Source organism: Ovis canadensis, chromosome 6 (assembly GCF_042477335.2).
Source record: "Ovis canadensis isolate MfBH-ARS-UI-01 breed Bighorn chromosome 6, ARS-UI_OviCan_v2, whole genome shotgun sequence".
Taxonomy (NCBI): domain Eukaryota; kingdom Metazoa; phylum Chordata; class Mammalia; order Artiodactyla; family Bovidae; genus Ovis; species Ovis canadensis.
Genome location: NC_091250.1, coordinates 130,580,666 through 130,595,907, shown reverse-complemented (window position 1 = coordinate 130,595,907; position 15,242 = coordinate 130,580,666). Strand labels below are relative to the sequence as shown.

Here is a 15,242-nt window from a genome sequence, read left to right as displayed (position 1 = left end):
TCCGGAGCGGCTGTACCATTCCATGTCTGCGTCAGCCGTGTAGGAGGGGCCCAGTTTCTCTGCATCCTTACCAGCGTTTGGTGGCACCACTGTCTTTCACGTTAGTCCTTTCTGTAGGCACGCGGGGCCCCCCTTTTCGCTGCATTTCCCTGATGGCTAGTGATTCCTGTAGGCGCGCGGGGCCCCCCTTTTCGCTGCATTTCCTGATGGCTAATGATGCTGAATGTGGTTTCCCTGTGCGTATTTGCCATTCTCTTCAGTGACACGTTTCTCCGTGCCTTCTGCTCACCTTCTAATTGGCTTGCTTGTCTTCCTATGGTTGGGTTCTGAGAAATCGTTATATATTCCGGGTACTAGTCCTTGTTGGATACGGTTTGTAATTATTTTCTCTGTGGCCGTCTTTTCACCTTCTCAGGCTCTGTCACAGGTGACGTGTGTCGCATTCTGATGAAGTCCAATTTATCACACTTCCCTCATGGATGGTGCTATGGTGTCAATGCTGAGAACTCTGTCTAGCCCTAGAGCACAGTATTTTCCCCTGTGTTGTTTCTACAAGCTTCACAGGTTTCCATTTAAGGCTGTGATCCACTTTGAGTCGACTCTGCATCAGCCATGAGGTTCGTTTTCACCATATCCTCGTTCGTTGACGCCCGTCCTTCCCTCGCTGAAATGCTTTTGCGCCTGGGCCGTCTGTGTGGGTCTGTTTCTGGGTTCCCCTTCAGATCTTATGTTCAGTTCTGAGATCTTCACGGAACTTGGATTCCCCTAAATCCAGGGCTGTTTCCACACCTGGACTGGATGCATGTATCTGTGGTTGTGTATGAATGCGAGTGCATAGTCACGTGTGAAAATGTGTAAGTGTCCGTGTCTGTGTGCGTGTGTGTGTGTGCGTGTGAGAGAGAGAGAGGGCAGGTGTGTATACCAGTGTGTGTACCCACTCCAACCTTGCACCTACTCCTTCCCAAGGCTTCAACGCGGGAGCCAGTGGCCTCTTCCGGACAGTGGAGGGCAAAGGACTCTCTTCCAAGAGCATCTTTCTGCTGCTCCCTCGCCTCCACCCCTGCAGGCGAGGGTCCCAGCCTGCAGTCCTGCCCTGGGTCCGGATGGAGCGTCCCAGCAGTGGCAAGCTGCTGTGATTCTGGGCTCTAGAGGGCAGCAGGTGGCCCTGTTTCCTGAAAGTCAGTCCTGGAGCTCCGGGTGGCAGCTGGGTCCCCTCCGAGGTCCGGGTGGCCCGAGGCTGGGCAGGGGGCTGCACCCTCCTCTGAAGTGAACAAGCCTCCCCCCCGCCCCCCCAAACACACACACCACCCCAGGGTGGCCCGAGGCTGGGCAGGGGGCTGCACCCTCCTCTGCAGTGAATGAGCCTCCCCCCCGCCCCTGCACACACACACACTGCCCCAGGGTGGCCCGAGGCTGGAGTGTGACTCTCAGGACCAGGCTCAATCATCACGGGGCCAGCAGGCTGATGCACCCTTGGCTCAGGTCTGGGGCCTGCAAACCAGGAGGTGTCCTCATGGAGCCCCCAGGCCTGGACCCAACGCCAGCTCTGCGTGGCCCCGCGTGGGTGGCTGCCCCTGTCCGAACCTCGGCCTCCCCAGCTATAAAGCCGGCTGGTGGGAGCGCAGCCCGTGGGCGGGGGAGGACGGAGGGGAATGCGGGGGCCCGCCCATTCAGTTCTTCACATGGGACCAGAGCCCCCGCTTTCCAGCATCAGAGACCGCGTCAGCGTTCCCCGGTCCCACCTGGGCAGGCATGGAAGGACGTCTTCTGCATGGAGCCCTGCTCGGTTCGCCCAGCATGTCTGTTAAGTGAAGCCCCCAGTGCTCGAGAGCCGTGAGCCGGGGGCTGGGGCCCCGGGCGGGAAGAGGGGCCTCTGCACCCCCTTTGTGCATTCCTGTCTGCTTGTGAGTGTTTTTAGTTTCTATTTTTGGATTTCCTACAATGAGCATTTGTTACATCTATAATCAGAAAAATAAGCACCTGCATATTAGTTTAAATACACTAGAAGGGAATAAATTAACAGTGGTCACCTTGAGAGAATAAGATTTTGGGTGACATTTATATCCTTATGTTTTTGATGTGTTTCCCCAGTGTTCTACAATGAGTATATACTGTTCTTAAAATCAGGAAAAAAAGTAACACTTATACTAAAAAAAGAAAGAAATACTAGGAGACAGGGAAGAAATTTATATGTGTGTGTGTGTGTGTGTGTGTGTGTGTGTTAGTTGCTAAGTCATGTCCAACTCTTTGCAATCCAAGGACTGTAGCCCACTAAGCTCCTCTGTCCATGGGATTCTCCAGGCAAGAATACTGGTGTGGGTTGCCATTCCTTTCTCCAGGGGATCTTCCCGTCCCAGGGATCAAACCCAGGTCTGCCATACTGCAAGCAGATTCTTTACCATCTGAGCCACCGGGGAAGCCCCATATATATGTGTGTGTGTATCTATATACACATATATGAAATATTTTTATATCCGTCCATCTATATTTGTATCTATGTCATCCATTAACTATCAATGATTTTTTCATCAATCTATATCTATTTATCATTTATATCTATCTATCTATGCATCACTATGAACAAAGCTAGTGGAGGTGATGGAATTCCAACTGAGCTATTTCACATCCTAGAAGACGATGCTGTGAAAGTGCTGCACTCAATACACCAGCAAATTTGGGAAACTCAGCAGTGGCCACAGGACTGGAAAAGGTCAGTTTTCATTCCAATCCCAAAGAAAGGCAATGCCAAAGAATTCTCAAACTACCACACAGTTGCACTCATCTCACACGCTAGCAAAGTAATGCTCAAAATTCTCCAAGCCAGGCTTCAATAGTATGTGAACTGTGAACCTCCAGATGTTCGAGCTGGATTTAGAAAAGGCAGGGGAACCAGAGATCAAATTGCCAACATCCATTGGATCATATAAAAAGCAAGACAATTCCAGAAAAACATCTACTTCTGCTTCACTGACTATGCTAAAGCCTTGACTGTGTGGATCACAACAAACTATGGAAAATCCTGAAAGAGATGGGGATACCAGACCACCTGACCTGTCTCCTGATAAATCTGTAAGAGGGACAAGAAGCAACCAATAGAACTGGACATGGAACAACAGACTGGTTCCAATTTGGGAAAGGAGTACGTCAAGGCTGTATATTGTCACCCTGCTTATTTAACTCATATACAAACTATGTCATGTGAAATGCTGGGCTGGATGAAGCACTGGCTAGAATCAAGATTTCTGGAAGAAATCTCAATAAACTCAGATATGCAGATGACACCACCCTTAGGGCAGAAAGTGAAGAGGAACTAAAGAGCCTTCATGGCAAATAGATGGGGAAACAATGGAAACAGTGACAGACTTTATCTTGGGGGGTTCCAAAATCACTGCAGATGGTGACTTCAGCCATGAAATTAAATGATGCTTGATTCTTGGAAGGGAAGCCATGATCAACCTAGACAGCATATTAAAAAGCAGAGATATTACTTCGCCGACAAAGGTTTGTCTAATCAAAGCTATGGTTTTTCCAATAGCCATGTATGGATGTGAGAGTCGGACCATAAAGAAAGCTGAAGAATGATGCTTTTCAACTGTGGTGTTGGGGAGGACTCTTGAGAGTCCCTTGGATTGCAAGAAGATCCAACCAGTCCACCCTAAAGGAAATCAGTCCTGAATATTCATTGGAAGGACTGACGCTGACGCTGAAGCTCCAATACTTTGGCCATCTGATGCAAAGAACTGACTCACTGGAAAAGACCCTGATGCTGGGAAAGACTGATGGCAGGAGGAGAAAGGGATGACAGAGGATGAGATGGTTGGATGGCATCACCGACTCCATGGGCATGGGTTTGGGTGGACTCCGGGAGTTGGTGATGGACAGGGAGGCCTGGCGTGCTGCGGACCATGGGGTCACAAAGAGTTGGACATGACTAAGCAACTGAACTGAACTGATTTATCTGCCTATCACCTATCACAGAATTTGTATTGGCTATGAGATTATAAAGTAATATTTTTTTTTAAACCTGCCTGTTTTTCTTAAGATTCCAAATTAGCTAGATCAGTATAATGAGAGGTTTAAAACATTCTATTGCCGCCCATGGGAATGAACGAATCTGACATCACCATGCGGTCAACACCCAGGCAGATGTGTTTGAAGCTGCCTCTCGCTGGGCCTGAGCTGGCGGCTGGCTGCTTCGCTGCCCCTGCCCTCCACTCCCTCCCGAGTTTTCCATTTCATTGCTTCAATGCTGGTCTGGACCTGTGCAGGGGTCTCCAGCGCACTGTTACCTTCCGCAGTTCGGAAACGCTGGTCCAGATGACTCCGCACTCCAGGACTTCGAGGGGGAGAGGACGCCGCCCACCGCCCCGTCTGCCCTGCCGAAGCGACCCCTCACCTGCTCCTGCCGCACCACGAACAGGACGTCCTCCCCGGGCCGCACGGCCACCGCCGCGCCGCGGATGCTGACCTGCAGGCCCCGCGGCGGCAGGAGCGGGCACTGCAGCTTCACCGGGCTCTGCCGCGGGTCCACGCCGCCCTCGCACACGTTGGACACCAGCTTCCGGTACCTGCAGCCAGAAGGCGGGTCAGCATCCGTCCGGACGGGCCCGGGCCTGCCGCCCGGCCGGACAGCTTCGGTCGCGTGCCAGGGCTCTTGGCTTGTGACTCCCACGCTTCAACCCCCTCCCTCTTCCAGACTCCGTCTGTTTGCTCTTTCTACTCCATTTTGGAGTTGGGGAAACTGAGGCTCAGAGAAGGGAATGAGCTCTAATGGTAGGACCGCGGCCCTCACTGATCCAAGCGTGTTCTCACGATGCTGACAGGTGTTGTTGCTGGGGGACGACTGGAGAAGTCAGAATGGATACTGCGACTTTGCTGCGAAACGTGGTCCCGGGAAGCCGGAGCGCCCGGGAGGGGCTGGGACTTCCCGATGATGCGCCATGTGGCTGTGGGCAAGCACAGTCCCACGGGAGGCCTCCTCCTCTTACACTGAGGGACTGGGGACAGATGACACCCGATTCACCAGCTCATTCATGCAACGCGAATTGACTGAGCATCTGCTATGCACCAGGTATGAGGGCTGAGGTCATCCCTTGCAGCCCCTGCCCTTGCGGAGAGGACTTCCAGTGGGAAGGCAGCCCTCACCAAACCACCCCCCACATCAAAGCAACATCAAGTCTGTGACAATATGGGGAAGGGGCTGCACCTGGGGATCCTCTCCCCAAGAAAGGGGCTTTCAGCTGAGAGCAGAAGGTGAGCAGGAGAGTGAAGAGTGTCCTGGGCAGTGGAAACGGTGTGTGCTAAGGCCCTGTGGTGGGGGGAGGCAGGTGTGAGATGAGGGTGGCGAGGGGCTGGCTGGCAGAGCCCAATGCACTCTAGGAAACTTTTAGGGCCTCCCTAGTAGCTCAGTGGTAAAGAATCCACCTGCCAATGCAGGAGACATGGGTTCAATCCCTGGATCAGGAAGATCCCCTGGAAGAGAAAACGGCAACCCACACCAGTATTCTTGCCTGGAGAGTCCCATGGACAGAGGAGCCTGGCAGGCTACAGTCCATGGTGTTGCAAAAAGTCAGACATGATTCAGCGACTAAACAGTAACAACAAACTCTTAGGAGACGTTAGGAAAACCCTGCAAGGGTTGCTGAATTGTTATCATGCAAAGATGCATGTGGTTAGTTGGGAAGAAAATAGCCTCCCTAAGAACTACCCTCCCACAGCCCCTTGGCATCCAGAGTGTGCAGATGCTGTGAAATGAAACCCTTTGCCCTTGATATGGGTCCTGACTCTGACATTTCAGACCAGAGTCCCTGCTTGCCAAGCCTTGGAGCATCTGCTGTGGCCCCCTGATGGAGGGAGGGACGGATGATGGATGGATGATTCGAGAATTGTTGGAGGGATGGGAGGATGAACGGATGGCGGGCAAGTGAGTGAAGAATAAAGAGATGGATGATTGGATGGATAGAGGGATGATGGATGGGTGGGTGGACAGATGGGTGGATGGGGAATACACAGATAGACGATTGGATGGTTGGATGATGATGGATGGATGGGTGGGTGGACGGATGGATAGATGGATGATGGATGGATGGATGATGGATGGATGGGGAATACACGGATAGATGATTGGATGGATGGATGATGATGGATGGGCGGGTGGGTGGATGGATGATGGATGGATGGGTGGATGATGGATGGATGGATGGATGGATGAAGGGTGGATGGGGAATACACGGGTGATTGGATGATTGGATGGATAGAGGGATGATGGATGGGTGGGTGGATGGATGATGGATGGGTGGGGAATACACAGATAGACGATTGGATGGATGGATGGATGGATGGATAGGTGAATGATGGACAGATGGGTGGGTGGATGAATGGATGATGGATGGATGAGGAACACATGGATAGGTGAGTGGATGACTGGCTGGATGGATGATGGGATTTATGCCGCTGAGGTCCGAGCGTGCAATCTCTGGCCCTGCTTCTTGCTTGTTCAGGCTCTGTCCTGCCCCATCCCCAGGGGCAGCAACCAGGCTTGTCTAGTAAGTCCACAGGCAGTTCACTCCCTCTCAGAACTTCCCCGCAGGGACACAGAGACCTTTAAGATGAAGCTTGCTTAGGACCTGTGGAGTGGCGGGCTCCCAGCTGTTACACACAGAATGCTGTTATAGTTTGATCCCTGAGACACAGCATGTTCAGCCTCTGTAGAGGGAGGGAGGTCACACCTGTGGAGCACTTCCCTCCCCCTCATGCACAGCATGTGTCCATCACACCACACACCGAGGGACGCACCATGTGTCGGAAAGCTTAGTCCAGTCCAGAGGACAACTGGGTGAGCATGACAATAACTGGGGATGTTCTATTATCACAGAGTAAGCTCGGGGCCCAGGGTGAGTCAGGGAAGGCTTCCTGAAGGAGGCGCCATTCAAGCTGAGACCTAAAAGGAGTGTGAGCGCCATTCAAGCTGAGACCTAAAAGGAGTGTGAATATCTCTGGCCCAGCTCAGGCCTGGCTCACTCAGGGTTGGCAGATGGGGAGGGGCTTTGGCACTGCAGGGGCTCAGGGGGGCCAGGCAGGTGGGATCCTTCTCTGGGTAGACCGGGTATGAGCGCCGAGGCCGGGGACCTCCTTGCTCTCTGTTCAGAGCAGGTTCAGGGGGTCTCTTCTCCCTGATGCTGGCCCATCTGGGCTCCGAATGGAGAGCCTTGGCCGGAGGCAGAGTCTGGGTGACTTGCAGGAGCCCCAGCGCAGAGGGCGGTCAGCCCTGATTTCTCTCTCCCTGACTCCACGCGAGGAGCCGTGGGCACCAGGCGGGAAAGGCAGGGGGCACCATGGTTCTGCCCCGTGTGACTCACCCGAGACTGCTGGTATAGGTCTGGCCCAGGACACAGTCGTCAGGGGGTGACAGGGGGTTAAACCAGAAGTTGGCAAAGCACTTGTTGGCATCAGACTCCGAGGAGGGGGCGCGCTCAAATCCATAGTCACTGGGAGGAGGAAGACATGGCGGTCAGGAGACCGGCAGTGGCAGGGGTGCGAGCCAGCCCAGGGTAGGTGCCCCACACCAAGGACACACACAGGCAGATCCACAGGCCCCGTCCCAGAGGGGAGGAGGGTGAGAAGGGATGCCAAGGGGATTCTGGGACATTACAGCCGAGCACTGAACCCAGCCTGGGCATCCTGGAGGGCTGCCTGGAGGAGGCAGGTGGACTCTCAATGGAAGATCAAGAGATAACCGGGGGAAGGGGGCAAGGGCACTGCAGGTGGGGGCCAGCCCCTTCAGCACCAGAGCCGGGAGACACAGGTGGGGATGGCAGGACGAGGAAGGGCGAGGATGGCTGGGGAGGGAGCCAGCTTCCAGAACTCGGACATTCTCCTGCTGGTGGGCAAGCACAAGAGTCCTTGAGCGGGGCAGCGGGGTGGGGGGTGGTCAGGGGGCTTCCAGCCGGGTCTCTGGATGGTGGAGGGGGTTGCTGGCTGGTCCCCAGGCTGCCCTCCGTCTTCCTCCGTGTCCACACCCGCCTGGGAGCAGGCTGCCCCTGCCGGCTTGGAAAGGACACCCACGGATTCTTGAACGTGGGCCGGACCAGGTGGCTGGGTGATCGGGCCCAGAATAAGGGGGCCGTGCTGGAGCGTGGCTCTCAGCTTGCCCGCAGGGGCGGCGGCCATGTGGTCACTCAGGCAGCACCCCCCGTGCCCCCCACCCACCCCCAGGGCTGGGGCAGAGTGGGACCCTCACCAGAGGAAGTCCGAGGCCCGGCAGGGGCACACGCGGGCCGTAAGCGCCGCCGTGAAGCTGCGGCCCGTGACGCACCAGGATGCGGGCTTCCTCCTGCGGAAGCTCCTCTGCTGGCCCATGACACAGCGGTCACCCTGCGGGGGACACGGGTGAGGGGCCGCCCCGCTGCGCTCCCACTGCCGGTCTGGTCCGTTCCTTATTCCCCTGGCCGGGGCGGGCATCGGGGCAGGAAACCAGGGCCCAGGGGCAGGGCTGTGTGTGCCTGACGCTGACCTGGGGCAGCCCGGCCCCTGTCCCATCCCCCAGCACTCGCTGAGTGATGTGTACCTGGCCCTGCTGGGCCTTGAGGGGGTCTCAGGCCCCGGAAGAGGGGCCCCGTGCAATCCTCAGGCCTGAGGGTTTCAGATGGGCCCTGTGAGGCTGGGATGAGCCACGGCCTCCAGGCCTCAAGGGCCACACAGAAGGTGCTCAGCCAACAATCTGAGCAGGACACACCGGTGTGAACAGGCACCATGGCAGGTACAGCTGTGGGCACCCCCCGACCCCAGCGATTCTGGGCTCCTCCACTCTGAAATCCTGAGCATCCAACCCGAACTGCAGTGGAAGACCATTTCTGTTCCTCACGTGTCCCCTCCGTGTGAATATTCCTCATTTTGCTGTAGGAAGTTTTGTGTGTCTGAGATTATGGCGTGGGGCCTGTCCCAGACCATTGGTGTTACCCAGTGCCCTGTTACCTTCCCTCCATCCCACAAATCCAGGACCCCGAGCACAGCTGGCTCCAGGCTGGGTCGGGCCCGTGCCCCTGTGCCCCTGGGTGTACCCGCAGACCCTGGCCCAGGCTGCCCAGAAGGGCCAGCAAGCCCAGCAGGAGCACCCGCATGGGGGGGCGGGGGGGCGGGCGGCAGCCTGGCGGGACGGGGTCTGTGGGCGGAGAGGGTGCGCCGCGCGGGGCCGGGCCCACCTGCAGGTCGGTGAGGTCCCAGGAGCCGTAGTCGCCCTCGTCGCACCGCCTGGAGAACCAGGGCCGGAAGTCCACCTTGACCAGCTCCCAGTCCGAGCGGAAGCTGATGTGGCCGAAGACGCTGGGGAGGGAAGCAGGGGCAGGAAGGCGCCTTAGTCCAGCCCGCCCCCCAGGCGCCCCCAGTCCCCTGCAGGCCTCCACCCACACCTGCCCGGTGGGGCCAGCGGTCGCTCCCCCGCCCCCGCTGGGCAGCCCCAGGACGGACCCCGCGCTGGGCCGGGCAGGCTGCAGGCCTTTGGGCATCAGCGTCAAGCGTTCCCACCGCCATCGCCCGTTATCTACGGCTCGTGGATGGCGCTGCCGTGGGCCATCCCAGGTGGGCCCCGCGGACGAGGACGCGGGCACAGTGGCGTCAGGAGCCCGGCCCTCCCTCAGTGGCCAGGCTGGTCCTGGCAGACCTGTTTCGCAGAGTGACTCGTGGTCGGGTGTCTGCGTTCTGTGCTGTCTGGCTTCTCCCCGCCTGCGTCCCCGCCTCTGTCGGCCTGTCCATACCAGGACTGGGGGCCGTGCTGCAGAAACCCAGCTCCCTCTGCATAGCTGGGCCACAGAATTCCACCCCCAGGCAGACGGGACAATCCATGGAGAGGTAGGGAGTCACCCCCTGCCAGCTCAGAGCGGGCTGGGAGCACTGTGTATGCTGCTTGGTCTAAATTCTCACCACAGCCCACTTTACAGAAAGGAAAACTGAGGCACAGAGAGGCTGAGTAGCTTGCTTAAGGTCACACAGCATGTTTGTGCCACTTCTTTGCCCACAGCCGTCATGTACTGAGTGCCCATCATGCGACGCCCAGACCCCTCGCCCGCCGAGAAGGCTGCTGCTTAAGGGGTTTCCTCCCAGCACCTCACACTTGGGCCCTAGGAGTCCAGCCTGCACTTCTCTGGTCCTTCTTCAGTTCACCATATAGGATCCCGGCCATATTACCAGAGGTTGAGCGCCTGGATGGAGGAGGTGATGCACTCACTCTGGCCTTGGTCCCCATTCCAGGCTCACGTATAGGAGCTGGATGCTTGGGGAAGTCAGTCATGGCCTAAAGGGCACAACCTGCAATCTAGGAGGGTAGTTGAGAAGGGTCTTGGAATGTTTTCTGGGGGACATGATGGCTGGCATGTCTGAGGCTGATACTGGAAGAGTTTTGGCTCCAAAGGACACCTCGGAGCCAGACACGCCTGGGCTGACACCTGTTCACTTGTCTGTGACCTTCGGCGTGTCCATTCCTCTCTGCACCTCAGTTTCCTTGGCTTTAAGACGGGGACAATGACACTGGCCTTTTGGGCCCCGGTGGCTTAGCGATGGCTGGTGTAGGAGGCTGGCTGTAGAAGGTCTATAGACACACGTGCACACGTACGCTCACTCTTACACATACACCCCCCGACCCACATGCACGCACATCGCCTCCACTGCCCCAAGCAGTCCCCAGAAGCAGACACTGTGGGCCTTACTTCATAGGCGAGACCCTGAGCCTCTACAGGGGCCTCTTCTGGTCCTGGCAGCAGCCCTCTGCCTTGGCCTGGCGCCCCCCTCTGGGGTCCACCTCCCCGTCCGGGGCTCTGAGAGGCCCGATCGCTCTCCACTGGCTCCTGCCTTCCTTCCTGCCTACCCACGGGCAGCCCTGGTGTCTGAAGACACCCTGCGGTCCTCCTTCCAGCCTAAGCCTCTCACCCAATTGTGTTCAGTGCCATAATCCATCCTGCTTTTCTGCTGCCTGAGGCTGAGCCAGAACCCCCGTCACCCCAGCCTGGGCCTCTCCTGCTGCTGGTGGACGTGGCCCAGCATGGACCAAATGGCCCACTTCTCCTCCACCTGGTCCAGCAGCTCTCAGAGGGGCTCCCGACAGAGAGGTCGTGGGTGGCCCGGATGGGGGTGGTGACGGTGGTCGTGAAGGTGTCCCGCTGGTCCGCTGTCCCGACTCCCGTGCTGATGGGGACAGTCCCCTCCCTGGGAGTCTCACCACATGGGGACTGTCTTTGCCATGGCATCCCCTTCTCCCAAGCAGAGCCAGCTGAGTTGTTACTTAAATAGGGCATGAGGGTCTTAGCTCATTGAAGGGATGTCCTTAAGGGACATCTTCACTGCAGTATTTCAGCCTGGAGAATTCTGTGGACTGTACAGTCCATGGGGTCGCAAAGAGTTGGACAGGACTGAGCGCCTTTCACTCACTCGCTCACGCCAGGCCCTGCACAGCTCGAGCCTGCCTCCCGCTCTTCCGGAAGCCAAGTTGCGATGGAGGTGACTGCAGCGGTGACTCTGCGCGCCCTCTGCCCCTGCCAAACACCCGCCCATCCATTCCTCCTCACCACCCCAGGGGGCGTGCTGTTAATATTCCCACCTTACTGACAAGGACACTGAGGCCAGGGACCCCCGGGGATGGCTCGGCCATGGTCCATGGGGAGCGGGATCGGTCTCCCAGCTGGTGGCTCTGGGGCTCTGATGCCCGGCCCGGGAAACGCGCTGGCCGGAGTGGGACCACTGCGCAAACTCCTGCGCGGGCTGCGCAGGCCCCACCAGGGAAGTCTCTGAAAAGAGGCGGGTCCACTTGATCTAACTAATCCCCTCCGTGTCTCTGAAGTCCTGCCTTTTATGAAGCCTAAACGTTCAGCTGATACTTTGAGAAATGGCTGGCATCTGGCTAACTCTGAGTTTTAGGAAGTCAGTGCCTTTAATGTGTGTGTGAAAGTGAAAACGTTAATCACTCAGTTGTGTCCGAGAGTAGGTACTCATTCCCTTCTCCAGGGGCTCTTCCTGACCCAGGGATTGGATTGGGGTCTCCCACATCACAGGCAGATTCTTTACCATCGGAACCACCTTCTGAAAGTCGGAAAGTGAAAATCACTCCAGTCGTGTCCGACTCTTTGTGACCCCATGGACTATACAGTCCATGGAATTCTCCAGGCCAGAATACTGGAGTGGGTAGCCTTTCCCTTCTCCTGGAGATCTTCCCAACTCAGGGATAGAACCCAGGTTGCCCGCACTGCAGGTGGATTCTTTACCAGCTGAGCCACCAGGGAAGCCCAAGAGTACTGAAGTGGGCAGCCTATTCCTCCTCCAGCTGATCTTCCTGATCCATCACCATCACCATCACCACCATCATCAGCATCACCATCGACAGTATCCCAATCTCAAAGGGCCTAATGGGCAGTGACCCAGGGCTGACCCTTGACTCTCAGTCCCACCCCTCACCAGCCCGGTGATCCTGGGCAGATGACAGATGGCCCTGGTTAGGGAAGAGTGGCCACCTCCCAGAGGCAGAGGGTGAGAGGACGCAGAGGATGGCAGAGACGAGGAGGCAGGTGTGAAGATGGGGGTGAGAGTGGGGAGGATGGGCAGGGAGGCGGGGGGCAGTGCTGAACCCGCCTACAGCAGCAGGGCCTGGGGTGCCCTCCGCCACGGCCCGCCTGGGGTTCGGCTCTGACCTGCCTGCCCACCTCCCGTGGGCACTCACGTCATGACCAGCGTCTCGTCCCCTGGCTCGCTCAGCAGCCCATCCACAAACACGGAGGTGCTGGTGAAGTTGTGCGTGCTCCAGGTGAGGCCCTCGTCCACGCTGAACCTGCCAAGAGAAAGGGCAGCTGGGGACACAGTCTGCGCCCAGGGCCAGCTGCCTTGTCGGACCCAGCCCTGCCCACGCCCAGGGACCAGAGCTGTCAAGCTGAGGCGGCTGGGCGAACCGGCAGGGGCAGTGAGCAGCCCCAGGGCCAGTCTGGTGTCCCCAGTGTGACTGGACCCCTGCCCTCACACTCCCATAGGAGGTCACGGCAGCCACCTGCCAGCACCAGGTGGCACCCACGTCTGCTCAGGGAGATCCCCTGGAGCGCGGTTATCCAGGTCTTGGAAACATCCAGGTCAGCCCTACCCAGTGCCCAAGCCCAGCTCAGGGTCTGCCGGGTCACGTATGGGAGCTTACTGTCTCCCAGTGTGGTGTATCAGTGTTGCCAGCTTGCTGTGCAGAAAGATCTTTTTCAGACTAAAGTGATACTGGTTTCCTGACAGCTCCCCGGGCTCTGCCTCCCAAGTCCGCAGTTCATGCCTGCCCTCACGTCCCCACAACAGCCCTTCACATGTCTGAAGCTGATGCCAAACCCACTCTGGCCTGGGCACACGCAGCTGGCTTCCCTGTCTGACCTCCACCTATCTAACTCAGGTCCATCCCGAAAAGTCACCTCCTCTGGGAAGCCTTCCCTGCTCTTTCAGGAGGAGGGGCGGGTAGGGGCATCCTCACAGCCCCAGGCCTCCCTCTGGCCCACTCGACCATGCTGGGTCGTCATTCCCTACCCCTTGTCTCCCCACGCCTGGCAGGGAGCAGCTATCAGCAGCATGGGTGGGGGTGGTGGTGGTGGTGGGTGGTGAGGGGGCAGGGTGGTGGTAGGCAGGGTGATGGTGGTGGGTGGGGGGTAGACACTGCAGAGCCTGGCACTAACCCCCTTGGCGGGGTCTGGTGCCTTCGTCCTGGGGTCCTGCGTGGGGGCCATCCTGAGGAATGCTCCGAGGGGTTCCCAGGTGGAGAGGACAGGCCCCCGCCACACTCAGCGCTGGGCGCCCAGGGTCTTACTTGAGGATCTTCAGGGGGATGGAAGTGTCCTTGATGGCCACGATCACGCCTCCGTGGTCCAGGTAGAGGATGTGATGCTCCTCCTCGAACACCTGCAGCAGACCGTGGGCGGGGCTCTGAGGACAGGGGCCGGGGAGGGCCTAGGGGCTTTCAGGGTCGGGGGTCGCTCTCCCAGGGACAGAGCTGCCCACATGCTGGCTGGGGGGCTGCAGCAGAGTCCAGCTCCCTGAGGCAGGGCTGGTCAGAGGGCTCCTGGTGTCCTCAGGCCATCCCTTCCTTCCACCAACCACCCAGACTCAGTACGTGCAGGACGAATGGCATGAATGGATGCTGATGGCAATTTCTAGACCACTGACCAGACAGCAAAATGCAAATAAACACCGCAAGTGGTTCTGCCTATAGGAAAACCTCAGGCAGCCAAAAGGCCGGCAATGTGAGGATGAGAAAGAAGCTGTAGAATTTAGGAAAGCATTTAGGGTAAGCATCCACTAGTAAAAGCAAACCTCTATTTACCACTGACTCGGTTCATGTGCCGCCTCCTTCAGGAAGCCCTCCCAGATGCCATGCTGGGTGGGTGTGGGGAGTCTCTGGGCCCCCTGTCCCAGGACTTACTGCATGAACTTGTCATTGTCTTCTCCAGCCAGGGAGTTCCTCAAAGGCCCAGTCTGCCTCTGAGTCCTCTCTGTGGCCCAGTACTGGCTCAGCTCACGGCGGGAGGTGCCAGGGCTCAGGAAGTGTGTGTGGGATAGATGAATGAGTGAGTGAGTGAGTGAGTGAATGAATCCCCACCAAGTCCTTTGGGGACAAAGTGTCAAGAGACCTGGACAGGGCTCTCAGAGGAGGAAATACCTCTGGTGGCCATCAGGGCATAGCCCCAGATGTGCTCACAACCCTCACACGTGGTCAGACTCCTCATCCTCACACCCACCTCCCACAAGGACAAGCAGGGGGCATCTGCCCTGTCTACCCACAGGGAAGACGGGTGCCTCCCAGTCTCCCCATGGGAGCCCCACAGGCGATTCCACCCTCATTAGCTGGGGACTTGAAAATCAGGCGACTCCAACCCCATGCAGCCATGAAATTAAAAGACACTTGCTCCTTGGAAGGAAAGCTATGCCCAACCTAGACAGCATATTAAAAAGCAGAAACATCACTGTGCCAACAAAGGTCCATCTAGTCAAAGCCATGGTTTTTCCAGTGGTCATGTATGGATGTGAGATTGGACTGTCAAGAAAGCTGAGCGCCGAAGAATTAATGCTTTTGAACTGTGGTGTTGGAGAAGACTCACTTTGGCCCCGATGTGAAGAGCAGACTCATGGGAAAAGACCCTGATGCTGGGAAAGACTGAAGGCAGGAGGAGGAGGGGATGACAGAGGATGAGACGGTTGGATGGCATCACCGACTCGGTGGACAAGTTTGGGAAAATTCTGGGAGA

At 57.4% G+C, this 15,242-nt stretch overlaps 1 protein-coding gene across 2 annotated transcripts in view; it reads right to left on the bottom strand.

The window, feature by feature from the left end:
• The window catches only part of SORCS2 (sortilin related VPS10 domain containing receptor 2), a 491,847-nt gene that overhangs the window by 19,612 nt on the left and 456,993 nt on the right, over positions 1–15,242 (bottom strand). For both annotated transcript variants that reach the window (XM_069594798.1, XM_069594797.1), the window contains exons 13-18: positions 13,808–13,899; positions 12,701–12,808; positions 9,201–9,321; positions 8,240–8,373; positions 7,359–7,487; positions 4,397–4,568 (exon numbers count right to left, since the gene is read on the bottom strand). In XM_069594798.1, coding sequence (XP_069450899.1) covers positions 4,397–4,568; positions 7,359–7,487; positions 8,240–8,373; positions 9,201–9,321; positions 12,701–12,808; positions 13,808–13,899 — 756 coding nt within the window. The remainder of the gene's footprint in view (positions 1–4,396; positions 4,569–7,358; positions 7,488–8,239; positions 8,374–9,200; positions 9,322–12,700; positions 12,809–13,807; positions 13,900–15,242) is intronic.